Source organism: Trachemys scripta, chromosome 19 (genome assembly GCF_013100865.1).
Source record: "Trachemys scripta elegans isolate TJP31775 chromosome 19, CAS_Tse_1.0, whole genome shotgun sequence".
NCBI classification, from domain to species: domain Eukaryota; kingdom Metazoa; phylum Chordata; order Testudines; family Emydidae; genus Trachemys; species Trachemys scripta.
The window spans coordinates 15,557,873-15,584,721 of record NC_048316.1 but is presented as its reverse complement, the minus strand read 5'-3'; the positions used below and the strand labels follow the sequence as shown (position 1 = coordinate 15,584,721).

The 26,849-nt window shown below is 48.4% G+C and overlaps 1 protein-coding gene across 2 annotated transcripts in view; it reads left to right on the top strand.

Annotated features, from left to right (window-relative positions):
• Positions 1-26,849, top strand: part of PAX7 (paired box 7) — a 153,159-nt gene that overhangs the window by 60,089 nt on the left and 66,221 nt on the right. For both annotated transcript variants that reach the window (XM_034753640.1, XM_034753641.1), the window contains exons 5-6: positions 6,567-6,766; positions 25,671-25,836. In XM_034753640.1, coding sequence (XP_034609531.1) covers positions 6,567-6,766; positions 25,671-25,836 — 366 coding nt within the window. The remainder of the gene's footprint in view (positions 1-6,566; positions 6,767-25,670; positions 25,837-26,849) is intronic.

Sequence of the window (26,849 nt, the reverse complement as noted above, 5' to 3'; positions counted from 1 at the left end):
CTCAGCCCAGGGAGATGGCTTAGATGACCTCTGGAGGTTTCTTCTAGCCCTACATTTCTGTGATAATCAGGCTGGGTATTTTGCACGGTTTCTTTTTCCAGCCAGGATCGAAATACCTCCAGAACAGCCTGTCTCGCACTATTTTGCTGCTTCTGCTGCCTATCCTGGCTGGAGCCCGGTTGTTCAGAGGCATCCAGAGAAGAACAATAATAAACAAGGGAGGCGGGGAAGGCATCCAAACATTTTCAAACTGGGGAAAAGAGTTGGTTCAAGTGTTGGATGAAGGCTCTTGGTGGTTCGGGAGAAGGCCATTATTTTTGTGTTACACGCAGGGGGTGGTTATTCCCAGGAGCGCCGCGGGCGGCGGAAGGTCCCGCCCTGAAATGCCGCCCCCCACAGAGGCGGCGGAAGGTCCCGTCGCCGAAATACCGCCACGGTCGCCGCCCCCCAAATTGTAGCGCCCTAGGCGACCGCCTAGGTCGCCTAATGGGTTGCGCCGGCCCTGGTTATTCCTGAGGTTTTCTTAACCTTTTTGTTCGTGAACTTTGCTGAGAATAATAGCAGTGAGTCCCCCGCATAGGAGTCCCCTGACTAGGAAAAGACCTGTTAGAGCATTGAGTCCATCTTTATGTAGTTACGGGAGACCATCCCCTTGATAATAGAGGATGCATTGGCTAATCAGCTGATACTACACTCATTCTTAGCCAGAAGGCTGCCCGCATTATTTAATAAATCTGTGCCTGACAGTGGCAGCTGCATCCTGCTAAGACCAGCTGGTTCCAGACGTGCCCTGGGATTTGTCTTGCTCCCTGGCCTGTTCCGTATGGTCTTGTGGTTAAAGCACAGGACTTGGCATCAGGAGTTTTGAGTTGTATTCCCAGCTCTGCTGCGTGACCACAGGCAAGTCCCTTCCACTCTCCATGCCCCGTTTGTCATCTAAAGCTTTCTGGAAATGATCAGACAGGGAGCGTTCGGGAAGGCCAGTGTATCACTGCCGTCACTTTATAACGATGGCTTTGGCGCTCTCCCATCTGGCACTGCAGCCAGGTAGATGGCCAGCAAGTCCCAAGGGACAGTGTGAGGCTGATGAGTTGGGTGTCATGACAACTGGCTATTCCCTGCCAGGCTCCTTGTGAGGGATTTTTCACCTGCCAATTTGCGGATGTTTAAAGACGTTTGGCTCCTTCCCATTACAGACCACCATGGAAAATATGCACAAGAGGCTAGGTGGGGAGGCAAACCGGGGCGGGGAATGAAGCTTATCTGAGTTTTGGGAGGCTCTCTCGTTCTACTTCCCCTACTCCTACACCAGTGGGGTTGCAGCAGGGCTGTATGAATTAATGGCAGGTATTCTGGCAGTAACACCAGATAGCCAGAAAAGTTGGATTCATTGTCCATAGATAGTGTAGCACTAACCCTAGGTATATAAAACACCTGGATGGTGGATGTTTTGTTCATAGATAGTCAAGCACAACCACCAGGTAACCAGGTGAGCACCACTATAGATATTCTAGCACCACTCCCAGGTAGACAGGTGAACTGGAGGAGAATATTATTATTTATTATTAACATCACTTTTATATTGTGATACGTCCAGATCCGGGGGTTCACTGCACTAGGCACTGTACAATAATATAGTAAATTACAGTCCTTGGGCCGAAGCACTTAGAGTCTGAAAGACAAGAAGTAACATGTGGATGAGACAAACACGGGGGTCAAGTTTAAGAGGTGGGGGAGACAGGGTAACAGAAATAATCGGATATGTGCAATTCTTAAGGTCAGGATCAGTGATCACAGTAATCCCAAAGCCGATAGGGACTCTGGAAGTCCTCTCAGGTGGTTAGGTTGCCTGCATGTTTTCTACTGGCCAACAAGTCCATCCCACCCCTACAACACTGTAAATCTGAAACTCCGTGTAACTACTGCACAATGAAAAGAGCAGCACGGAGCTGTTCCTTATGCAACAGCCTGAGTATGGCTGCTATGTGTGTGTGTATTTGTCTATATTGAAATAATGTTCAATCTGATTAATTTGCCTTCACAACTGTCTGTGGTGTATTGAGGACTCTGTTGTATTGCAAGCTATCACTTTAAGAGCGGGGTGTGGGGGAGCTTTCTCGTCCTGCTTGCAGGCTCCTAGGAAAGTATGTGAGCAGAGTAAGTCTGGAAGGAGCCAGTTTAAAGCAAAGTGGGGTGAATTGTGCCTTGATGCCTTGGTGAGCAGCCTGCTTTCTCTCTCTCTGTTTTGGGTTACTGTGCATTGTTCTGGAATCTAGGAACAAAAATAGTGTTCTTCCACAGCCTTCCAGCAAGAGTGTTTTATATCTTTTATCTAACTTCTCTGTTTATATGCTGCGGACAAAACACTCTCAAGTGTCCTCTCATTACCAGGGACAGCCTTCATTTTAGACCCAAACTTACCTCTGTCCTAACTTTTATTATTGCAAATTATTTCCATCAAGAATGCCAACTAATGAAACTGACAGTTGCTTGTGAAATATACAATTACATGTATGCTAATGAACCTAATAATATGTTAATTGGATTCCAGATGTGCTTGTGCACAGTCTGGTTCTCCAGAGTCCAGATGTGTCCGGAATTGTCCGGGGCCCAGATGTGCATGTTGCACCATTTAAGAATCTAGAGATTTTCCTGAAAATGCAAGAACCAATGAAGCTGATCATGTACCAGATTTGTGCTACAGTCAGGATTCTAAAGGCCTCCTACAAATATTGGCCCGATGCTGGTCTCACTGAGGTCAACAGCAGAACTGTTATTGATTTCATTGGAACCATGATTTGGCCCACTGGGAATAACAGATGTGAGATATCGAAAATATGAGGACACTATATATTGTATTGCAGAAAGGGATCTGTGGATCACAATCTAAATATGAGTCAACAGTGTAACACTGTTGCAAGAAAAGCAAACATCATTTTGGGATGTATAAGCAGGAGTGTTGCAATCAAAACATGAGAAGTAATTCTTCCGCTCTACTCCACGCTGATACTGCCTCAACTGAAGTATTGTGTCCTGTTCTGGGTGCCACATTTCAGGAAAGAGGTGGACAACTTGGAGAAAGTCGAGGAGAGCAACAAAAATAATTAAAGGTCTAGAAAACATGACCTATGAGGAAAGATTGAAAAAATTGGGTTTGTTTAGTTTGGAGAAGAGAAGACTGGGAGGGGACATGATAACCGTTTTCAAGCACATAAAAGGTTGTTACAAAGAGGAGGGAGAAAAATTGTTCTCCTTAACCTCTGAGGATAGGACAAGAAGCAATGGGCTTAAATTGCAGCAAGGGCAGTTTAGGTTGGACATTAGGAAAAGCTTCCTAGCTGTCAGGGTGGTTAAGCACTGGAATAAATTGCCTAGGGAGGTGGTGGAATCTCCATCATTGGGGATTTTTAAGAGCAGGTTGGACAAACACCTGTCACGGATGGTCTAGATAATACTTAGTCCTGCCTAGGTGGAGGGGACTGGACTAGATGACCTCTCGAGGTCCCTTCCAGTCCTACGATGCTGATTCTATTGGTATCCCACAGGTGGAAATAGAGGTTGGGTTACAATCACCTGGTGCAGTGATTCCCACAGCTCTGAGAACATGCGGTCACTAATTGTACTTAAATGCATATTGGTTAACTACAGGGGACCTGATTCTGATCTCCCTTACACCAGTATAACTACCCTGACAGATAGGAAGCCATGTAGCTCATGCGGCTACAGCAGAACCCAAGGTTAACTCAAACAGAGGTGGCCCATCACGCCTGCATCTAACAGCTCAATTCAGACACGGTGCATCCTCCTCACATAGACCCAAGAAATGAAAGCATCCTGCCCTGCAGCACGCTGGATCCAATGGCATGTTTGACCTGCTCGTTATAAATAATTGGCCCCCATTGGGACATTTGCCTCATGTGCCACAGGCCGTCCGCATTGTTCAGCAGCTGTTGAGAACGCCACAGCTGGGATTCCCAGTCCTGGAAGGGAAAAAAGGAGGTTTTGGTGGAAAGTTCCGATCATCACATAAAAGCACAGTGCAGAGAAGGGGACAGATTCAGCCCTGGGGCAGCTCCATTGACTTTATATGGATTATTCCAAGGATGGATTTGGCCCTGCGTATGTAACTCATGCATTTAATCATAGCTGATACAGGTTTGGCCTAATAGGAGCGGATTGGGACTGTGAACCATGCACTGAAACAGATTATGGTCCTGATTCTGCTCTCAGCTACGTCCGTGTAAATCGGGAGTAACACCATTGAAGTCAGTGGAGTTATTCTGGTGTAAGGGAGATCAGAATCAGGTCCCCTGTAGTTAACCAATGTGCATTTAAGTACAATCTATTGTATTAATGAGAGACAGAGAAAGAGAAAGAGACAGAGAGCAGATTTCGCTGAGGAGACTTCAGGCTTTATACATCATGTTCTCCAGTCTGCCTCCATACTGACCAAGGGCATCTATCCCACGAGAATTGACGTTGTCGCTCACTTTCCCACACAGCGACACGGGGTACATTCTGTGCATCGGTATCTGCACCGCAGGTGGCACTTAACCTGTGGCAGGGTCGCACAGCATCTGTTGAGACAACAGTTTTGCAATGTGAGTGGCCTCGAGGGAGCACTAAAGCGTGATGCAGTCTAGCACCTTTCTCCCACCCCCTCCCAGTAAGGTTCACTGGGCCGCGTTTTTACACTGGTGTAACTCTGTGGACATCAGTTGAGGATTTGCACTTGTGTACATGAGACCAGAATCAGGCCCACTAGCTCTGGGGCAAACTCTTTTAGGCTAGGTATGATCTATTTGGTTTTGTTGTTTAATGGTACGTTCCATACACAGCAAAGACTTGATACTGGCAGCAGGTCCAGGTTAATACAACTCAAACAAATGCTGAAGCATTTCTTTCTTTCTTTCTTTCTTTTACCCTCCCTCCCAGATAAAAGACTGTAGCAGGTGGGGTATCAGAGCTAACCATGAAGACAGAGTAGTTAGAGTGAGAGCCAGGATTGTAGCCAAAACATGTGCAAACAACAGAAACTTGTTTGCTTTCCCCCTCCAAGAGCCGAGGACCTTTTCTATGAGTTGTGACTCCCTTTAACCTTGTACGATGCTGACAGGAGATGCAGTTACTGACTTAACAGGAGACCTTTCCCTGTGAGCTGTTTTGAAACTAGTGGGAGTTCTTTAAACTCCTAGCGTCTCCCTTAAGATGCTCTTAGCCCATTAAAAATGCTATTTATGAATCCGTCATCATTCCCTCAAAGTGGGGCCCAGGGGTGCCCTATTCACTGAAGTCAGGGGGTCAAATGCTACTTTTGAGGATGGGTGTTGGGGAAGTTTCGCTGTCTCGCTTGGGACAGGTGGAGCCTGGGCAGTCGTGAAATCTTCCTGTGCACTGAGCGCTGAAAAGGGGCATCATGCCAACCAGACGAGACCACCTCTAGGGTTGACGGGGGAATTCACTCAGCTCATTGTCTTTCTGCAGAGATGGCCAACAATGAGCATCGGCTGTGGTGGGTTTTGGGGGAAATGGAGGCTTGTTCACAAAGAACTAAACCGAGGCCCCTAAACTCGTGTCACAAAGGGGCATCAAACAGCCACCAGCTGACTCAGGCTAAGGGGCCGTTTAACTACAATGTAGACTGTTTGGATTCAGGCTGCAACCTGAGCTCTGGGACCCTCCACCTTGCAGGGTCCTAGAGCCCAAACTATTGGTGTTAGGTCCTCTGTCCTCCACTTAAAGCCCCTACCCAGCTCAGGGCATCTATAGAGGATGTACTTTCTCTCAGCCACTGAGGAGCGGTGCTGTTTCCATCAGCATCAAGCCAGCAGCCCTGTGTCCTCTGGACAGGCCAGAAGTAGAAACTCTTTTCATGCCCCATGAGAGTTTTTGAGGGTTCACATGTGTTTCCATGTCCCAAATCAGGACAAAGCGTTCACAAATATTCACAAACTGATCATCCAAAAACTATAATACTCATCAAACTGGGTCGATTGACATGTTTGGATCATTTGTAGGTGTTTCCTTTCAATTCTGACCCTTTTTTATTTTGAACCTTTTTATAAAAAATAGAAATTAACGTTTCAAAATGAAAAATAGTTCCCAACTGAAAAACAAAACGTTTTGTTTCAAAAATATCAAAACGGGACATTTCTACCATTTGGAAACTTTTCTTTTTTTCCAAACAATTTTCGAATCAGGAGATTCATCAAAATCGATCCTTTCCCACAAACCATTTCAGTTTTGATCAATCAGCATTTTTCTGACAAAAATGTTTTGTCAGAACGTCCCCGACCAGCTCTACCTAGAAGTAGAAGTTGGCTTGGTGGACACCATCACTGTAGAATGGCTCTAATTCTGGTTGTGGGGGTGGCTGGGAGGTGTTAGTAGGCTATTAACTACAGGCGGTCAGACTAGATGATCTGCTGGTCTATTCAGGCCTTAAACTCTATGACTGTATTGGATTCTCTCCTTCCCTGTAGCTGTTTAATTCTTGCTTCTGCACCTGCTTCCCCTTTGGCTTTTCTGCCATTTAAGCCTCAATCCTCCTTCTCTTTCCTCGCCAGGTAACAGGCTGGATGAAGGCTCAGATGTTGAGTCTGAACCGGACCTACCCTTGAAACGCAAGCAACGCCGTAGCCGGACCACCTTCACGGCCGAGCAGCTGGAGGAGCTGGAGAAGGCCTTTGAGAGAACCCACTACCCAGATATCTACACACGAGAGGAGCTAGCCCAGAGGACCAAACTCACAGAGGCCCGAGTACAGGTAAGGACGAAAGTCAGGACATGTCTGAGTCCCCTCATAACACAGCAGCCAGGGGACTCTCTAGGTCCATTGACCTAGGAGAAGGAGGGGCTGAGAGTTGGAGGATGACACGGCGGATGTACCATTTCTGTAGGGTCAGGTGACCTGGGCCTGAGATGCATAGTTTGGATCCAGATCCAAAGTTTCCCCATAGCCCAAGGCTGTTCCCATCTGGGATTTTGGTTTGGCCCATTACAGCTGCAAAATTTCAGTCCAGATTGGGATCACGATCCAAACCTTCCCAAAGCTGACGGGGCGTTCAGTTCTGTGTTTAGTGCCTGGAATGGGGAAGGGCCTGTTTACCATTTACCTCAGAGTGCCTGGGCTGTTTCTACCATTTCCCATACCCCGGCCTCCCCTCTCCCCGTCCAAGGGTTTGGATCATATTTTGCAAAGGTTGCAAATTCTGCGTGTGAATCTTTTTTTTCTTTTTGCAAATCTCCTGAGCGTTTGCGGGGAGGGGTGGGGGAGGGAAGGGGAGAGGAGGAGGAAGGGAGAAAGCTATGACATCGACACAATTAATAGCCCTTGTGGGAACTCCACACACAGACCCTTGTGTCTTCCAGATAAAGGCTGGGTCAGCAGTGTGTGCAAACATGCAGAGGGATAAGGAGTGTGAACAGATCGGTGGGTATAATAGAGCCCCCCGGGGAAAGGGAAGGGGGGGGGGCTGAGGATTGTGCTGGGTTAAAGAAGTGAAATGGAGACACCAACAGCCAGTGTGGGCAGCGCTATTAGATTTCAGCCTCAGCATCGGGGGCTCTGTGTGTCGAGCCCGGAGTGGAATTGCAGCCGCAGGAGGGAGGGAAAGAGCAACCCCGTCTCGTGACAGGGAAATCGTTCTTCAGTTAAATGACCTTTTGGAAGCAAAACAGGCATTTTTCTGTCTGAGATTCCCCTCAGAATAAAAACAGACCTGTGTTCATCCCTCCGAGGCCAGCCCCGCCATACGGTTGCATCCTCCCAAAACCGGGCCTCACACCTCTCGGACATCCACCCGGTTCATGGTCTTGCCCCGGCCGTCAAAAGAGACGGAGAGCCGCAATGCTACAGCTCACAGCGTTTCCTGTGTGTCTTTTCGCCTCCCGCTGGCTTTTCCTGCCCGACGCATGTTCTCTGAAAGCTGCCACGGCTCAGGCTCAGACTCACAGCACGTGGGTGTGGCAAAGGCTCAACGACTGCAGCGTGTCTCCTTGGACCACCCAGCATCTCTCTGTGCCTCAGTTTCTCCATCTGTATAGTAGAGAGGATGATATTGGCCTCCTTTGTAAAATGCTTTGAGATCTACTGATGAAAAGCTCTATCTAAGAGCGAGGAATGGTTATTATTTTCCTGGGGAGGGAAGATCTGACCCATCATCCCTTGAGATACAAAAGATGCCCTGTGTCAGAGTAAATCCTTCTCCCCATGAATATAGGCTGTATTGCCCCAGCAGAGGAGATGTAGTTAGACCGATAGCAGCCTGGGGCACATGACCTATGAGGAGAAGCTGAGGGAATTGGGGTTGTTTAGTCTGCAGACGAGAAGAGTGAGGGAGGATTTGATAGCAGCCTTCAACTACCTGAAGGGGGGTTCCAAAGAGGATGGAGCTCGGCTGTTCTCAGTGGTGGCAGATGACAGAACAAGGAGCAATGGTCTCAAGTTGCACTGAAGGAGGTCAAGGTTTGATATTAGGAAAAACTATTTCACTAGGAGGGTGGTGAAGCCCTGGAATGGGTTCCCTAGGGAGGTGGTGGAATCTCCATCCTTAGAGGTTTTTAAGGTCAGGCTTGACAAAGCCCTGGCTGGGATGATTTAGTTGGGGTTGGTCCTGCTTTGAGCAGGGGTGGGACGAAATGACCTCCTGAGGTCTCTTCCAACCCTGATCTTCTGTGATTCTCTGATACTAGACTTGACTTTAGCCAAAGGGTCTTCCTGAGATTTTAGCAACAATAATGCGATTTGTGCAGGATGAGCCCAGCCCACCTCCCACTGAAACCCAAGGAAAACCCCCATTGCCTGCAGCGAGCATTGGAACAGGCCCTGTGCTGTTCCAAGAGTTTATCCTTCTCTCTGCATTACACTGGGTTGCTCATCCTCTCGGTTTACAGCACCTTGGTGGTGAAAGCCAGTCTACGGTAACTGGTCTAGAGCAGAAACGCAGCAGCTGCGTCACTGAAATGTTGCTTTATTTCCTTCTGGGCAACGCCAGTAAAATCACCCTGCTGGGATCCCAGTTTGTGCGAGGTCTGAGTGCTCTTCTCGAGGACAGGAAGCACAGGGCTTCCTGTCCTCAAGTCTCATGATAGCCGCTAGCCAGCAAGAAGGCATCTTCACTAAACAGGAGCAGAGAAGGGGTCATCTTTGCACCACGAGACCTTCTGACCTCTTGAAAATTCTCCTACCTGCTCCTGAAGCAAGCCCTGCTCCACCCACCCTGGATGGCAGGGGCTTGTGCTGGAGACAAAATACCGAGGGGGGTTGCATGCTCCTGTCCTGATTTACTTTGGCTGACGCAGACATGGAAAGACCCTAGTAGAGAAACAAGGAGAAGTAAGAAGGTGCCGGTTGGCCAAACCCACCCAGAGAATGGTGCTCGGAGGGGGAATTCTACTTGGGCAAAGACCCCTACGCACATTTTGACGGTGAAAAATATATCTGTGTTCAGTGTATTGTGGTGCCAGTCGCGGGAGCCGAGGGAAAGCCCGAGGAGTGCCAGAGAGTCAGATTCCTCCCCACAGCCCCTGCCAAGTCTTCTAATCCAGGCACCCACGCAGCTGGAAGAGCTGCACTGTGAACCCGTGGCAGGTTCCTTCCTTCTGAGGAGCTCCGACCTCAGAGCGACAAGGGGGTGGAGGAAAGCAAAGCCAACCAAATAAATAAAGAACCCCCTTCCCTCGGCTCAAGCTGTGATCTCCGAATCCCGCTCCTGGCTCCCAGGCAGCTTGTGGGGAAAGCTCCTGCCAGAGTTCTAGTAGCAGCTGTTCTCCGAGGCACATTCCTGATGGCTTTTTCATTCCAACATCCTGGCAGGCTCGGCTTCTTCCCACCGCTTTTAAGCCTGCCGCCCCTTGTAAAATTTTCTGGATATCAGAGCGGATCTTTCACTGGCTCTCAGGAGCCACAAACATCAGTCAATCAAGTTCTTGTGGAAAACACACACACAACAGGAAGAGTCCTGCAGCCCTGTTCCCCTCTCTTTGCAGATTCTGCGGCCAGAACGGATGTTTATTAGCAGTAGTTATAGTAATATTACAGTAATGGCTTGAGATGCCAGCCAAGATCGGGACCTCATTGTGCTAGATGTTGCGCGCGCGCACACACACACACACACACACTCACTCTCTCTCTCCGTGCCCCAAGGAGCTTACAAGGCAAAACAGACAAAGGGTGGGAGGAAAAACAGAGGTACAGAGAAATGAAGTGCCCCAGGTCACACAGCTGACCCAAGATCTCCTGAGCCCCATCTAGTGCCTTATCCATTGGGTCCCACTGCCTCCCAGAGCAGCTAGTCTGACTTCCTGCATGAGAGAGGCTGTGGAATGAACCCTGCCCTGTCCCATTTCGTGTCTGCAATCCCTGAGCCCTTACCCACACACTCCCCTCCACCTGAGAAGCCCCTAGATCTGTTAAACTCACTGGCAAGGCTTTGGAACTTGGCCGGTCGTGCAGCTGTCCAGCTAAGTGGAAGTTTGACACGTTGACAGCTAATAAAAATTTGCAAGCTGAAGAACAAGGGGAGGGGGAGGCAGGACCAGTTGTGGGCTCCTATTTCTCATCTGCTAAGAAAATCATGGACGAATGAGTGATATTTTCAATAGGGCCATAGCAACCTCTGCGCAGTCAAGGTGCATGGGTCCAGAATGCAGGCACTGACCGTGTCCAAGATACATGTCATTTAGAGGCGTGTTAAGTCAGTGGACAGGCTGCCACTGACTTCAGTGGGCCTTGCATCAGATTCTTAGGGCCTGAACCTATTGCCTGTGAAAGCAACAGCAAAATCCCCATTGACTTGAATGGGAACAAGACAATGCCCGTGTGTACTACTCCAATTGTACACTTGGGCGGTTCCTTTTTCTGGGTCACTCTCGCCTCCTTTGCCCCCACTGCCACCCCAACCAACTGAACCACTGGGAGTCAAGTGGGACCACGCCTGCCAAGTGTTTGCATTTAGTCCCCAATCCAGTCAAGCTCCCCGTACCCACGTGTCAGGTGAGGTCACTGCAGTGCTGGTTGCAGGGTATGTCATTCCCAGTTCCAGGAGACATAGCTCTGATCCCGCCTCGTGCACGACCAACAGAGTGTAGCTGCGACGGTGGGAGGGGCTAGCCACCCTGAGTACGTACCTGTCTGAGATGCCAGGCCCGTGCTCAGCACAGCTAACCCTCCTGCTGCTTATGCTCTATTTGTAGCACGCTAGCCCAATCAGAGTTAGTATCTATGGCCTGGTCTACACTGGGCGGGAGATTGATCTAAGATACGCAACTTCAGCTACGAGAATAGCGTAGCTGAAGTCGACGTATCTTAGATCGACTTAGAATCACTTACTTCGCGCCGCTCCCCCATCGACTTTGCTTCCGCCTCTCGCCAAGCTGGAGTTCAGCAGTCGACGGGAGAGCGATCGGGGATTGATTTATCGCGTCTACACTACACGCGATAAATCGATCCCCGATAGATCGATCGCTACCCACCGATTCGATGGGGAGTGTAGACGTACCCCTTGAGATGGAAATACGCCATCAGCTTGAAGTGTAGACATACCCTTAGCCTCATGGCGTAGAGGCCGGGCTGGGGCTTCTGCGCTGCTGATCCCAATGGTAGCAGGAGGGCCTGAGCTGACGCTGGATTAGAGCCAGGGAGGTCTTGGTTTTATAAAACCTAGATTAATGATGGTGAACTCTTTGCTTTGTTATGTTGCCTTGTTTTCAGTAGGCTTCCTGGGCCCAAGGTTAAACTCAATATCTAGTTCTATGGGCGCAGTTAATTACAGGCGTCTAACTTCCTGGTTAGTAACCACCATCAGGTGGCCAGGCTTCCAGGGCCAGATCCTTAGCTGGTGTAAATCAACAGAGTAAATAGGTTCCTCATTCTGCCTCCACGTCTCACTCCCACTGCCCAGGAAAACAAGAGGGGCTTTGGATTGTGCCCTGAAAATCCGCAAAATCAAGCTACCGAGTGGGGGCGGGGAATTGCAAATCAAGATTCAAGGGCCTCCTCACAGAAGTCCTGTGCCCAATCTCTCATTTAGGTCAGATACCTCTACTGATCTCAACTATAGACATGTACCATAGCGGAAGGGGAGATCTCTCAGGTAGGCAAGTCCCGGGTCACACGAGACTCACTTGCAAGCTGCTGAATGTCTCCTCCTGTACTGAGCTTATGTAGTGTCTTTCCTTTCCAAGTGCTTCAGGAAGGTGGATAAGTATTAGGAGCTCAATAGCACAGATGAAGAGACTGAGCCCTGGAGAGGAGACGTGACTGGAGCTGGGTGGGAAATGCTTTTCCCATCCTGTAAAATTGTTTGAGATTTTGAATTTTTTTCTCACCCCAAATCAGGACAAAATGTCGACAACTCAGAAATTTTCATGAGCCAAAAAATCTGAAAAAAATAAAAATAAAAATTGGAGCAGGTGGATTGCAACATTGCATTTTGATCGTTTCAAAATGATTCCTTTCAATTTCGACCTTTTTAATTCATTTTATTGACCTCAATTGAACTTACATTTCAAAATGAAAACTTCCCCACCAGCTCTTGAAGTGACTTGCCCCAGGTGACACAGGAAGTGAATGGCAGAGCCCAGAAGTCTTATTTCTCAGTCCTGTCCCCAGTCTCCTGTGTCATGGTTCTTCCCTGATCTAATGCTGTCTGCTGATCTATCTAGTAGTATTTCTAAAGAGCACATCACTGTGGTATCTAAGTGCTGCTCTGGGTTTCTTAGTTGACCAACTGGAGGAAAAGACAGAGAAAAAAAGCTTAAATTCACCAGAAAGCACCAAAATCCCACCGGCAAGTGGGGAATCAGTGAGCACCGGCCTCTCAGCTGATTTGGAGCTTTGAGCAATGAAAACATTTTCAAAAGTGGGCAGTGCTACACAGGGGCCAGCGCAAACAACTGGGCTCCATTTCTCCTGCCATTAAAATGAGTCCATGAATGATGTTCTGCATAATTCACTAATGCGGGCACGCAGGGCAAGAGACTCAGGTAGTTCAAATCGGAATAGCTCCATTGATTGAAATGGCGTTCATTGACTTCAGCGGAGCTATACCAATTTCCAGCAGCCGAGGGTCTGGCCCATAGAATCCAGTCCCCTTCCTGTTCCAGACTTCTAGTCTGGAGTCCAGTTCCCAGCTGGTAAAACAGGATCCCAGCAGCCTGCAGTGTGTCAAGGCACTGGGATGCTCAGTGCTCTACTAGTCAGAAATCTCTGTGGTCAGTGGATTGTATGTCTCTATGTGGCAGTCTGGTTGTTGGTCCCAGGATATTAGAGAGACAAGGTGCGTGAGGTCATATCTTTTATTGGACCAACTTCTGTTGGTGAGAGAGATCAGCTTTCGAGCTTACGCAGCGCTCTTCAGGTCTGGGAAACACACTCACAGGGCCGCCCAGAGGGGGGGCAAGTGGGGCAATTTGCCCCAGGCCCCGGGCCCCACAGGGGCCCCCCACAAGAGTTTTTCGGAGCCCCTGGAGCAGGGTCCTTCACTCGCTCCGAGGGCCCTGGAAAACTCTCGTGGGGCCCGGGCCCCCAGAGCTTCTTCCACTCCAGGTCTTCGGTGGCAATTTGGCAGCGGGGGGGGTCCTTCCACTCCGGGACCCGCCGCCAAAGTGCCCTGAAGACCCGCGGCAGGGGGTCCTCCCGCCCTGGAACCCACCGCCAAAGCGCCGGGTCTTCGGCGGCAATTCAGTGGCGGGGGCCCCCTGCCGCCGAAGACCCCAGGCCCCCTGAATCCTCTGGGCGGCCCTGCACACTCAGAGTGTCACAGCTAATACAATACAAGGTGGAGTTAGTTTCCCAGACCCGAAGAAGAGCTCTGTGTAAGTTCAAAAGCTCATCTCACCAACAGAAGTTGGTCCAATAAAAGATATGACCACACCCACTTGTCTTGCCGAGTCTATCAGGAGTCATTATGAGGACCTTCTGCGCTTGGAGGCGTCGTACGGAGATGGTCAATGTCTTCCCCAGAGCTGAGCGTTAATCTGAGACATGTGAGGCTGTGTGAGTCTAATTCAGCGTGCCTGACTAGTTGATTCCAAAGCTCGTTGAGACTTTTCCAAACGGGCTCTGTTAATGCAATCCCTTCGTTCTCAAAGGTCAGTGGAGAATGTTTTCTTTCTTCCACGGGGTTTGACTCGTTTGCATTTCTTGCACGGGGGGGGCCGCTATGAGGTTATGACACAACAGCTGCCCCGTGTCTTTGGCAGCAGCCAGGAGAGACTGTGCACAGGAACTGTGTGAGAGGCTATGCTTAGGATCAGGGACTCTTCCTGGCAGAGGCCAGGTTGGCGTGTTCATTCTCTGTGGCACGCGGCCAGCTAAATGGCTCTCACACACACGGGAGGGGGCACCCACATGGAGCAGCCCCTGGCTCTCTAGGAGCCATGTCAGTGGCATTTCCTGTATGTGCCCATGCACTGCGAGAGGCTGACAATGAAATAAATACACAGGCATGCCAGTCGACATTCAGCTCCCGGGAAAAGGTCGCGGGGGGTGGGGGGTGTAGGCTAGAACACTCGCCCAGCCAAGTTGAGAGGAGCATTCCACTCTGCAAAGCCAGTAAGGACTGTTCTGAATTACTCATTCTCCACCTCCCCAGACTGAGTTAAAAATAGAAATGGAGATGGATCCAATAAAAGGAAAGCCCCCAACTCCCTTGCCCCAAGACACACTCTCCAAATAAGCCCCACGTCTGTCCATTAGCCACTAGGCTGTATCTCAAATCTTCTGCTCTCCAGGGTTACTCAAACCACAGTGGCAGTTCTTCTCCACCTGGAGTTGGCAAAGTTAAAGATCATCTATAAGAACTGCAAGGATGTCCCTCATCTCCCAGCTGTACATGTATCCATGGATGAGCTTAGAATTGCATGCTTGCTTTCTGACTAATACGTAATTACATATACATAATATGTAATACAGACATATATGTAATACAGTAACTGGCGCAGCCCCAAATGGAAATAGAAAGGTGCCAGTTAAGGGACTGAGGCCAAGGGGGGGCTATTTTACTGGATAGAGTCTCTCCTACGTCATTAAGTGTATTGAACATTACAAAAATCATAGCGGGCCCGGTAAAAAGAGCCTCCCAGGGGTGTCGTCCCAGCTGGGCTGGGGCCCCTTGCCATGCCCAGTTTCCAGCATGGCGTTGGCCTAGAACAGGCCACCGCCTCTTACTCCTGGTAGTCGCCCCGCCCTTGTGGGCTGGTTGACTTTGCTTCTGGGTGGGGGAAAAGCAAAAGTCCAGCTCTACACAAACCAAGCCCCTCCTGAGGTCAGTCACAAGGCAAAAAAAGTCCAAGGCGTCACCTAACTTCAGAGGGCAGCTTTGTTGGAGTCCTTATGGCTGGGTAGCCGAGTCAGCCCCACCCTAGCGGGGTTACCCCTGGGGTTTGCAGGACTCCTCGCAGACCTGGGTGGTTTCTGGTGTGAGGGCTCATCCTACTGGTCCAGGAGCTAGTCACTCCCTTTGTAGTGCCTCCCCCTTGTGTATTGCAGCTTTCTCCTTTAAAAGCCCTCTTCCCTCCCATGCATGACTGGCAGCGCTGGAGGGGCGGGGCTACTTTCGCACATGGAGTCTCCCCAGCCCCTTCCTGTCAGTGAAGACTTTATACACTCCGTCACAGGCCCAATCCTACAGTCCTAGTCCAGGCAAAACCCCTACTGAAGTCAGTGAGAGCCAGGACTGAATAAGAACTTCAGGACTGGACCTATAGTTAGGCAAGATCAACTGGTTTTGCTTTCCTAGTGCAAGAGATCCATATGAACACGGGAGGTAATTTACAGCAGCAAATAGTGATCCATTTCACACGGGTTTAGTACTGAGCGTACGCTTGCGGTGTAGATACGGAGGAACCAGTTCAGATGGAACAAGCGCTGGAACACGGTTTTACTCACTTTACTTTAACTATCAGACCAAAAAGGTGCAGATAAGCTACACCCTTCTCTAAACTGAACCTTTAGTTCCACCTCAGCCACCATCCCAGGTGCCATCTAAAGCAGATAAGTGTGCCACTTATCCATTGCTTAGAGCCAGTGAAATTCACGGCACTCAATCTGTTCTCCTGGCGATTACCCCAATTAAGCAGGTCTACTATTTATTAGGGCACCAATTTAGTCGATTTCATTGGGGTTAACAATGGAAAAGGTTTCTTAGACTCAAGCCTGGTGTTTGCCAAGATATTTTAATCTTTTATCTATTTCCCTCAGCATTGAAGCTATTTTTGTAGCCGATGCATAGCTTTTTCTCTTGCAAAGAAAATCTCCACAATATAAATCAATGTGCTGCTGTTCTGTTGTTAAAGCCTATCGCCAGCCAAACAATAGCAGTGGGAAATCTACTTCCCAACATCTTATTCACCTCAGTGAGGTGTGTGCATCAAAGCCTGTTTTGGAAGGCTTAAATGCAACTGTAACACTGTTAAGATTGGGCCATCTAAGAAGCAGGTATTCAAGCGGAGATCAGGCACTTTAAAAAAAAAAAACCCCACACTGCTATGCAAGTGCTTTATGCCATCAGTGAATTTATTGTAGTGTCTTTCAGCTTCCCCGTTTATCCCCAGGACATACAGTTTGTAGGGGAGATAAATAGATCACTGGAAATGGTGATTTTATTCTTCATTTTAGTTACTTAACAGCATTTCTTTTGACCACTGAAATGATCATTGAGAAATTCTGTATATACACTGTAGAGCTGGAAGATGCTGAAAAAACAATGTTCGCAAACGTTCATTCCTATTACAAACAGCGGTTCGGTCCAGTCATAATTTAGTCCTTTTTATTTGCTAGATGCAAATATTAGTAACATCCTTAATAAGATGAGTAGAAAGGATGCACCAGTCTGCAGTGCTCTAGACTGGGACTCCAGAGCCCAAGGGTTCGATTCTTGATTCAAACAGAAGATCTCTTGTCTGATGTTGGGCAAGTTACTTAATTTATCCCGTGCCTCAGTTTCCCATCTGTTAAAATGGAAATAATAGTTTTCTGCCACACAGGAACGTTGATGATAAAATTCCTAAGTGATTGTGAGATGCTCAGATACTATGGTGAGTAGGACCATATAAGCAGAATCGTTGGTTGCATAAGTGCTTGAGGACTGGGTTACTTGTGTTAACACTAAAAGAACAGGAGTCCTTGTGGCACCTTAGAGACTAACCAATTTATTAGAGCATAAACTTCCGTGGACTACAGCCCACTTCTTCATATGCATATGCATCCAAAGAAGTGGGCTGTAGTCCACGAAAGCTTATGCTCTAATAAATTTGTTAGTCTCTAAGGTGCCACAAGGACTCCTGTTCTTTTTGCAGATACAGACTAACACGGCTGCTACTCTGAAACTTGTGTTAACACTTGTACTTATATGTGAATGACTGTATTCGTGAATGGACAATAGTATTTGTTATTTGTCACTCATTCTCTGCTATTCATTATTCCCTATCCTCTTGTTTAAAAACAATTTCAGGCATCCAATCAAGGATCAGAAACAATGTCATGAGACTTAGATGACCAGTCACACATCTTAAATAACTAATGGTAAATAGTGAATAACTGAACTAAACAGTTGGCAAACAGGCCATAGTATTCAGTCCAACCCATTCAGTAGATACTTACAAATAACTAATACATTCATGGGTACTAGGACTTTCAAAGAGAAAAATTGGCTACCTTAATTGGATAATTTTGTTTGTAAAAAATAGTTCGATCAGCTCTAATAATATTATTTAATATTTATATTGTGGTAGCACCCAGAAGTGGCAGGGCCCTATTGTGCAAGGTGCTGTACAGACATCGGGTCTGTCTACACAACCAAAGCTGTGCACAGGCTGGCCTACCTGAGCTAACGTGAATCCAGCTAGCGCAGGTAACAACAGCAGTGACCATACGCTTCAGGGTAGGCTAGTGAGACAAGTATGTACCCAGGGTCCATGGCAAGCTTGGACTGTGCTGAATTCACTGGTATTGTTACCCCGCTAGCTGGATTCAAGCTAGCTCGCATAGCATAGCCCGTGCCCAGCTTTTGCTCTGTAGCAATACCTGTACAGGTAGATACAATGCCTTGCTTAAAATGTACATGCTTAAGATCTAGACATATTTATAAGCCGCTTTCTAAATCTGTAGAGAGTTGTCAAAATCTAAATAACCGTTGATGATAATTTGAGCGGTGCATGTACCTCTCTGTTGTCTTTCCTGCGTTTCCCATCTTCTGACAGAGGAAGCATATGGGTAGCTCTGTTTAGCTGTCTTAGGTAGTTATATGGCCCCAGCACTGTTATCTGTGCATCTCACTAGCTTTACTGTATGTATGCCCACAAGATGAATCTGGAGACGCCAGGACAATCCTGGAAGGTTGGCATCCCTAGTTATGCCGACAAGTCACCATGTTGACTTCAGTAGACTCTGTGTGATTGGGCCGTATCTGACTAAATCGGTCTTTTCCATCCCTGATTTCTGCAGCTCTCTGAACATGTGGAAGCAAACGCATGTTGTGCCTTTTTCCTGCTGTTTTAGGTTGAGGGCAAGACTTGATTGTTCCATCCCTGTTTTCATTTACCAGCTCATTCGTCCCATCCATCTTCCTCCAACATCGAGTCCTCATTAGGCTGAGGAGGAACACAGCGGCCTTTCTTTCCCACGAGAGGCTCTTCCTGACCTCCCTTCCTTCTCCTTGTCTGACAAATTGTGGGAGCTGACCCAGATCTCGATGTCTGCTGGGATAATTCAGTCCAGCCTCCCCTGGCAGGCAGCTGTCTCGGCCGTGTGGCCGTACTGGGTGCACAAACAAGTGGCTAGTACATTGAGTGGAAGTATTGGCAGGATGGGGTGCGCGGGTTCACTTTAAATAAGAACCAGCTCTAACCTTTGTCCCAAGTTCAAACCAAATCTGTCTGAGCTGCTGAGACAGAAGGTGGGTGGTTTTGTGGGTAAGGCGTCGGCCTGGTATGCAGGAAATCTGGATTCAATTCCTGGTTCTGCGACATCCTCCCTGAATGACTTGGGGAGGCTTCTTAGATGCTCTGCACCTCATTGCCCCATCTGTAACATGGGGAGGAGAAGGAGAATGCTTTGTTTCTCCTGCGCTTTGTTTAATTAGAACAAAAGATCCTGAGGCCAGGGACTGTCTCTGACTACGTGTATGTACGTCGCCCAGTATAACAGCAACTGCAGCCTCTAGACGCTCAAATCATAGAATATCAGGATTGGAAGGGACCTCAGGAGATCATCTAGTCCAACCCCCTGCTCAAAACAGGACCAATCCCCAAATGGCCCCCTCAAGGATTGAACTTACAACCCTGGGTTTAGCAGGCCAATGTGCAAACCACTGAGCTATCCCTCCCCACTAGGGGAATGCTAATAATAAGTTCAGATAACTTTTTTCTATGTCATGAGCAAGCTTGGGTTCCTACATGACCATGGTGTTGGTTATCACAGTGGGGGAAGTTCACCCATATGCAGAAGGTCTATGTGAGGCTTATGCACCACTTACGCCCATAGGTGGTGGACTTTGGTGTATAGGCTTCTTGGTGCACAGGCCTTGTTCATGGGCTTTTTGCCCGGGGGCGAGTTGCCCCCACCGTGACTGGCTGGGCGTTCCGGGGTAGAATGCCATGCCAGCTGCTCCTTTGCAAGCACATACCCCATGGTGTGATTTACGTAGTGTCGCTGGGAGGCTGTCTCCTTTGTTCTTCCCGACAGGCCGTGAAGTGAGGGCAAATGGGAAAGAGAGAGTGAGACTAGAAACGGGAAGTGGATTTTGCTTTGTGTTCGCTCGCCCAAAAAGCGACTGTGTAAAAATAGCACCTCCCCATTCCACATAGCTGTTCCCTGCAAGTCGGCAAGTCACACTACCTACCTTTACCGAAACGAGCCTGTTTTCCTTACCGGTGATCCCCGAAGAGTCAGTGCAGCTTTGGGAGAGCAAGCCAGGTTCTAATCTGCACCAGGCACATTCAGTGAAATTGCCCAACTAAATTCCAGCTGTGGAATCTATATTATCGTTAGAGATACCGGATGAAGAAACAAGTCGGGTTGATTCTCAGATCCCTTGTGGTGCCTGTAATGCAGACAGCTAGAAGAATCTCCCCGCCGCCTTCCAATAGTGTCAGTTTGAGTATTTGCAATCACTTTTCTGACTATAAATCCAAGAGAGGCAATGTGGGATAATACAAGAGGTTACGTCCCTATTAGCATCATGTGTCAAATGAAGAGCCACCGCACCCTGTTCAGGCTCTGCCCAAAATTAAATACATTTTTGGAATAAGAAACGTCATACGGCGATATTGGAACAGTAATCGTCTCTTTCACTTCTGTATATTGCACTGATGACACTGTGCTCGGATAAAGACCCCAAATGTCTTTATCAGATGCAAAATGCTGCCTGCAATGAACTAAATTTTGCTCCCATGTCCTATGCATCTTCAGTGAATTTACAGGGGGTCCTCCTGCAGTGAATGGACATAGAACCCGAGGTACCTTTTACCTCTTTATAAAAGAGGCAGACTACAGACATGCATGTCCATCTGCCTCCAGGTACCTTGTGCAGCCTCTTTTCCAAGTGCCAGACAGCTTGTCCTAAAGAAAGATACTAACTATGCAGTTCTGCCCCAGCCCATCCCAATGGCCTATGGATGGGAACAATACTGCAGCAGGCAGACCCCCAGCTTCAAAGTTGCTTCCTCTTCCTCCTCTTCCCCTCCATCCCCCATGGTCTGGTTTTAGCAGCCATGGCCTTCACCCTGGGCTTAACATGCTGGTAACAGGATCTTCAGGCAGGAGAATCTTTAGTGGCTGATAAAACCTTAACTGTTGTGAAGCGAAAGCAGGTTCCCTTTGAAGTGAGCCTCGCATTGCAGTTAGATGCTCTAGCTTGTGTATTTTAACTACCAATAAAATGATTTTTATGCATAAACCCTTGAGCCACCTTTAATGGGGGGCGGGGGGAGGAAAGAATTGCTAACGTCATTAGCTGGAATGTATCTTCTTCTTCTTTTTTTCCCGGTGGGTTATAAATAAGAGGCAGAATCAACCTGTTTCAGCCATGAAATGTCCTTTCCTCTGCAAAGGGAGATAAATCCTATAAATTCCTTTGTGGATGGTTTCAGCGGGTTTGTCTGCTGGTTTTGTTTTAAAGGCTCTAATATCATCCACTAGCCAGCCTCGGCTCGGAATCACTAGCGGGCAGTTATGAAGCTCCTTGGGCTCGCCTGGGTTTTCTCGTTATAATCACTATTTATTATTTGGTTTACAACAGGGCCTAGAGACCCCAGCTACTGGGATCTCATTGTGCGAGGTGCTGCACATGCACACAGTAAGAGACAGCCCCTGCGCCAAAGAGCTTACAGGCTAAAGAAACAAAACAAAGGGCAGAGGACAGGAAGTCGTATTGCCCTCATTTAAAGGCTTCCACAGACTGCAGATCAGATGCTAAGTGACTTCTCCCAGGTCACACAGGGAGCCGAGGAGGGAACTGATCTCTTGAATGCTCATCTAGTACCTTAACTACAAGACTATCCTTCCTCTCCAAGGACATGCACTTGTTAGTTGGAAACCTGGAACACATCTACACAATGCAGCCGGCAGGAAGACAGGAGTAACCACAAAAAAATAACCGTTGGCCATTCTGATCATGGCATGGCACTGCGAATGGAGGTGGCGGGTCTCCGTATCAAGAAGAAGCCAAGGTCTGTTCCAACTAGGGTGACCAGACAACAAGTGTGAAAAATCGGGATGGGGTGGGGGGTAATAGGAGCCTGTATAAGAAAAACAACAAAAAATCGGGACTGTCCCTATAAAATTGGGACATCTGGTCACCCTAGTTCCAACACAAACAGAAACAAAACTCTGGGCTCAAGAGGGTGTTGCAAGACAACACTGAGGAGCAGATGGGTGTGGGATGGACTGGAGGAAGAAAAGGCTTTTAGGGATCTTCAGGAGACAAGGGAGGGTCTTTGGAGATTGGAGATCCTTCCATGGGTGGGTGGGTGGGATGAATGAAATGTGCAAAGATGAGAGCGGGGAAAGAGCAGTAAAGGCTGCAGGATGCTATGAGAGTAGAAACATAAGCAGGTGAGCACTTAGATAGGGCCGGATCCTGCTAGCATTGAAGCCAGTGGTCACATTTCCAATGATAGTACAGTATTAGGCCTATGGAGCTGTGAACGGTTGAGTGGGGGACCTTGAATGGGATTCCCAGGCCCTCACAATATTTGCGCAGTTGTAAGCTCGCTCTGGTTCACTCGCTGACGCTGCTGCAGCGAGGAGCCTTGTGTTTCGATTTTGAACTTGTATGTGTGTGCGCGCACGCGTGTGTGTGTGAGAGTGAAGACAATACCCGTACGTGAGGTAACATAATATAATGCAAATCTCTCCGAAATTGCATTTTGATCATACGTTAGCCAATCCAACAGACAAAATCACCCGAGGGGGAACAGGAGTCATTGTGGGTAGATTGCTTGCCCATCCCACTCCATGTGTTTCTTCTAAAACTCCTAATCCACAGTGGATTTGCCGGCATCTGGCTCTCAGTTATAAAAGGGAACTTTCCCACCCTATCCAACTTCAGAAAAGTGTCAGAATTCAATGAAGTGGCTTTTACTCCCTTGGAGTGCAAGCTCTCTTTCTCTTCTGACTCAGAGCTCTTGACTGATGGATTATATTTTTTACCAAGACAATTTCTCTCCTGTGTTGTCTTCATCTCTTCGCCATCTCCAGCTCTGGGTTTGAATGGAAGCTCTTCAAGCCAGGGACCTTGTCTTTTTCTTTGTCTGCCCCCTGCCCCTGCACACCCATTGATCAGAATGTTCTGAATTTTCTTGGGTCATTGTCAACTGTTGCAGTGGGAGCAGGTGATGTCATAAGCGGAGGAAAGATACCCTGTTAGCATGAATGAAGAGGGATTGTGTGTATGTGGAGTGGAGTGTTTGGAGTACAAATGAGGGAAAGGACAGGATCATTTACTTTGTATGACCAATGAAAAACAAAACATTAAATTATTAGTATTATTTATTATTTGTGTTACCTTAGCATGAAAGAGCCCTAGTCACGGGCCAGGACCCCCACCGTGCTAGGCGCTGTACAAACACAGGGGAAAAAAGACAGTCCCTGCCCCAAAGAGTTTACAAAGTGTTATGAATCTTGATGTAAATTCATCCTCTTGACCCTCCACTCTGTCCCTGATTTAGCTGGTAATGCTTGAGGATGGGTGCCAAAAATTGTACATGGGGAATCTGAGTAGGGTGGGTTATAGTAATTAAAGCAAGGAATTGGAAGTCAGGATTCCTAGGTTCTGTGTTCAGCTCAATTATTGATTTACTGTGTGGCGCTGGATAAATCATCTAAGCGCTCCGTGCCTCAGTTTGCCTATTGATATAATAACAATATCATAGTGGAGTTGTGAGTAATGCAGAAATTTGCCCATGAATTAAACACAGAGTGCACAATTGACTGTGGAACTCATTGCCACAAGATATCACTCAGGCCAAGAGCTTAGCAGGATTCAGAAAAGAATTAGACATTTGTATGAATAAAAAGAATAACCTGATTTAGAACAGCAAATATTGCAAAAACCAAGATCTTTAGAAGAGCTATAAAACGTCAAGCTCCAGGGCATAAGTCAACCTCTAAATATAGGAGGAAATTTGCACTGGGGGAAGACTAGCCCATAACTACAATTGCAAGGCTCCTTCCTCTGAAGCCAATGCTGGCCACTGTTGGAAACAGCATACTGCACTAGATGGATCCGAAATACGGCGGCATTTTGACAGTAGCACTTCTTGACATTACCGCTTCTCGGTGGCATTTCGGCAGCTGCTTGTCCGGAGGCCAGTAGGCGGGCGCACATGGATGCCCCAGCAGGCGCCATAGCACCCGTGGGCACCACGTTGGGGACCCCTGATCTAGACTGACCTTTGGCATAACATAGGCCAGAGAATCTCCACAGGGATTCCTGCAACAAACCCATATCCTTCCTCTTGCAGCCTGCAACTCTCCCCTGCCGTTTGGCCTAGTCCCAACATATGTGCATCCATACATTTGCCTACACTGAACCTCACTTGTTGCCGTAATCTCCCCAAGTCATTGTACCCCAGCGTACGACCCAGTCACTAGCAGAACGCATACACAGAGAGAGATCTAGCAATGCATGAAACAGGACGAGCGTAAAGAAAACCTGTTCCCCACCTCCACACACACACACCCTGGGGAATTAAACGTACCCAATGTGACACAAAGTCGCCCATAAGGAACCGTACTCATTAGGGGCTTGATCCAAAGTGTGTGGAACGACCCCTGTTGATTTCAAAGGGCTTTGACTCAGTGAAAGGAGAATTAGATCCAGAATCTTCACTACATGCACAAAAGAGAGGTTTGCTTTGGTTCAGAGGGTGCTCTTGGGAACTACACCCCCCACCCTTGTCACCCCAGCTCCTAATCTGTCACTGAGCAGCCTGAAATCCTGATGGAGGACTTCCCCCCCCCCAACCCCGAATGCTTTTCACTCTTGATTTTTGCTCCATTTTTTCTTGTCCCTGTGAAATTTAATCATGTTTTCTAGCCCTTTAGGCCTCACAGAGTCCAGCAGCTGCATTCTCATCTGGCTTGAAAGCTTACCCGCATACTTCTCAACCCCAAACAGGGATCGGTCCTCAGAGCCTTGCTGATGAAACACAATAAACCAGACCCTAGAAAGGGCTCGTGCAGCCCTTCATGCTATCCAGGAGGGAGATGGCTTGTGATAAAACACATCAGGGCAGATGCATGCATTTAGAAAAGCTCTCTTGAGTCTCCTAGGTAAAACAGGGCAAAGTACGCCCAGCTTTGCACATGCATAAATACAGGGCTTATTTTAATGCACAGTAATTTAGATGGACTGCAGCACCTATTGCAGGGAGGCTACATGCTGGGCCCTGGACAGTGCTGATTTGTTGCAGTGCAGAGAAGCTAGGAGAACTCTGTATTCCTCCTGGTCTGGTTGTGTCTTTTTAGCTTGTCGGACATAGGAGCCGTGCTGCTCATCTATCTATTTATCCTCTCTACCAGTGCAGCCATTACGGTAACCTAATCCAACAGCCGGATTCACATAGTTGCCAGATAATGAGGCAGATTGACCAGATGACAGCAGTACCTCTACTTCCTAGGGGCCCTCTTGGAACGCACCGGCTTAGTAATTATTCTTTTTCTCACGCTGATACTTACATGGCTCCCACTACCAGAGGGTCTGAGCACAAACCAGTGTTTAAGGTACTTACTCTCTCTGCACCGTTCTGACACTGGGCACTGGTATTATCCCCATTTTAGAGATGGGGAACTGAGGTACAGGGTCACACAGGAAGCTTGTGACTCAGGTCACCCCAGTTCCAGGCTAGCACATTAACCACCGAACCATTCTCCCGCTCTCTCGCTCACCCTTCCTCTCTCTCACTATGATTCCTCTGGTGCCATGATCGCTATTGATCAGGAAATGCATCTAGGGTGACCAGATGTCCCGATTGTATAGGGACAGTCCTGATATTTGGGGATTTTTTTATATATGGGCTCCTATTACCCCCCACCCCTATCCTGATTTTTCACATTTGCTATCTGGTCACCCTAAATGCATCAAAGATCACGGTGAAACAGGACAGTCTCCGCAATGGATGGAACTCGGTGCGATTCACCCTCTCTTTCCTGTCCTCCATCGTAGGTGTGGTTCAGTAACCGAAGAGCCAGGTGGCGCAAGCAAGCAGGAGCCAATCAGCTGGCAGCTTTTAATCACCTGTTGCCAGGGGGCTTTCCGCCAACTGGAATGCCGACTCTACCGCCCTACCAGCTGCCAGATTCCACCTACCCCACCACCACTATTTCCCAAGGTGAGCACCAACTACCAGAGTGCAGTGGTTGGTTATTTCTGGGTCTGTTCTCATCTGTTATGCCACTCTGCCAGCCAGACCGCCCTTCCATTCTGGATTCCCATCACTACCTTCCTTTGAAGCAGCTGCTCTATGCAGGTTGGCCTTGACTGGGAGGCCAACGTTTGATTCAGGCTGATGGAGGCCCAATAGGTTCCATTCTTGATACTAAGCACAGCTGGTCTGCTTAAGGTCCATTGGTCCCTATTCCTGCATCAAGGTCTCCCATGACTATGGCTGCTCCACTTACCATGTCACTGAGAGTGGAGACTAATGAATCCAAAGTGAATTCTATGTGGGACCGGTGACATGCCTTAGCTGAGTGAAACTCTGGCCTCCCAGCCAAGGGCAAACCGACATGTGCAGCTGCTTTGACCGTGAAACCGGGCAGGTGGGAGAAATGTGCCACATTTCCTCTGTATTTTTCCCCTTTTTAAAAAAAAGCTTCAAACTACCGTCTAAATTTGAAAAGCCGGGCCCAGCTCTGTCGAGTTCTGCAGCAGCAGCCACGGAAGGTCACACAAGAATAGTATCAGAGCCCGTTTAACAGGGCAACCAAAGCGTTTTGCACTGTAGTGAGTTGGACACCAGCAACCACACACACAAGGCTTTAGACACTGGGCAGCGGCAGGTAACCTCCAACACTGGAGTCCCTTGTACCGGGGGGGGGGCAAGTGGGGCAATTTGCCCCAGGCCCCCACGAGAGTTTTTTGGGGTCCCTGGAGCAGGGTCCTTCACTCGCTCCGGGGGCCCCGGAAAACTCTTGCGGGGCCCAGGCCCCCGGAGCTTCTTCCGCTCCGGGTTTTTGGCAGCAGTTCAGTGGCAGGGGGTCCTTCCGCCCTGGGACCCGCCGCCAAAGTGCCCTGAAGACCCGCGGCGTGGGGTCCTTACGCTCCAGGACCCACCGCCGAACTGCCCTGAAGACCCGCGGCAAGGGGGTCCTTTCACCCCGGGAGCCACCACCAAACTGCCCT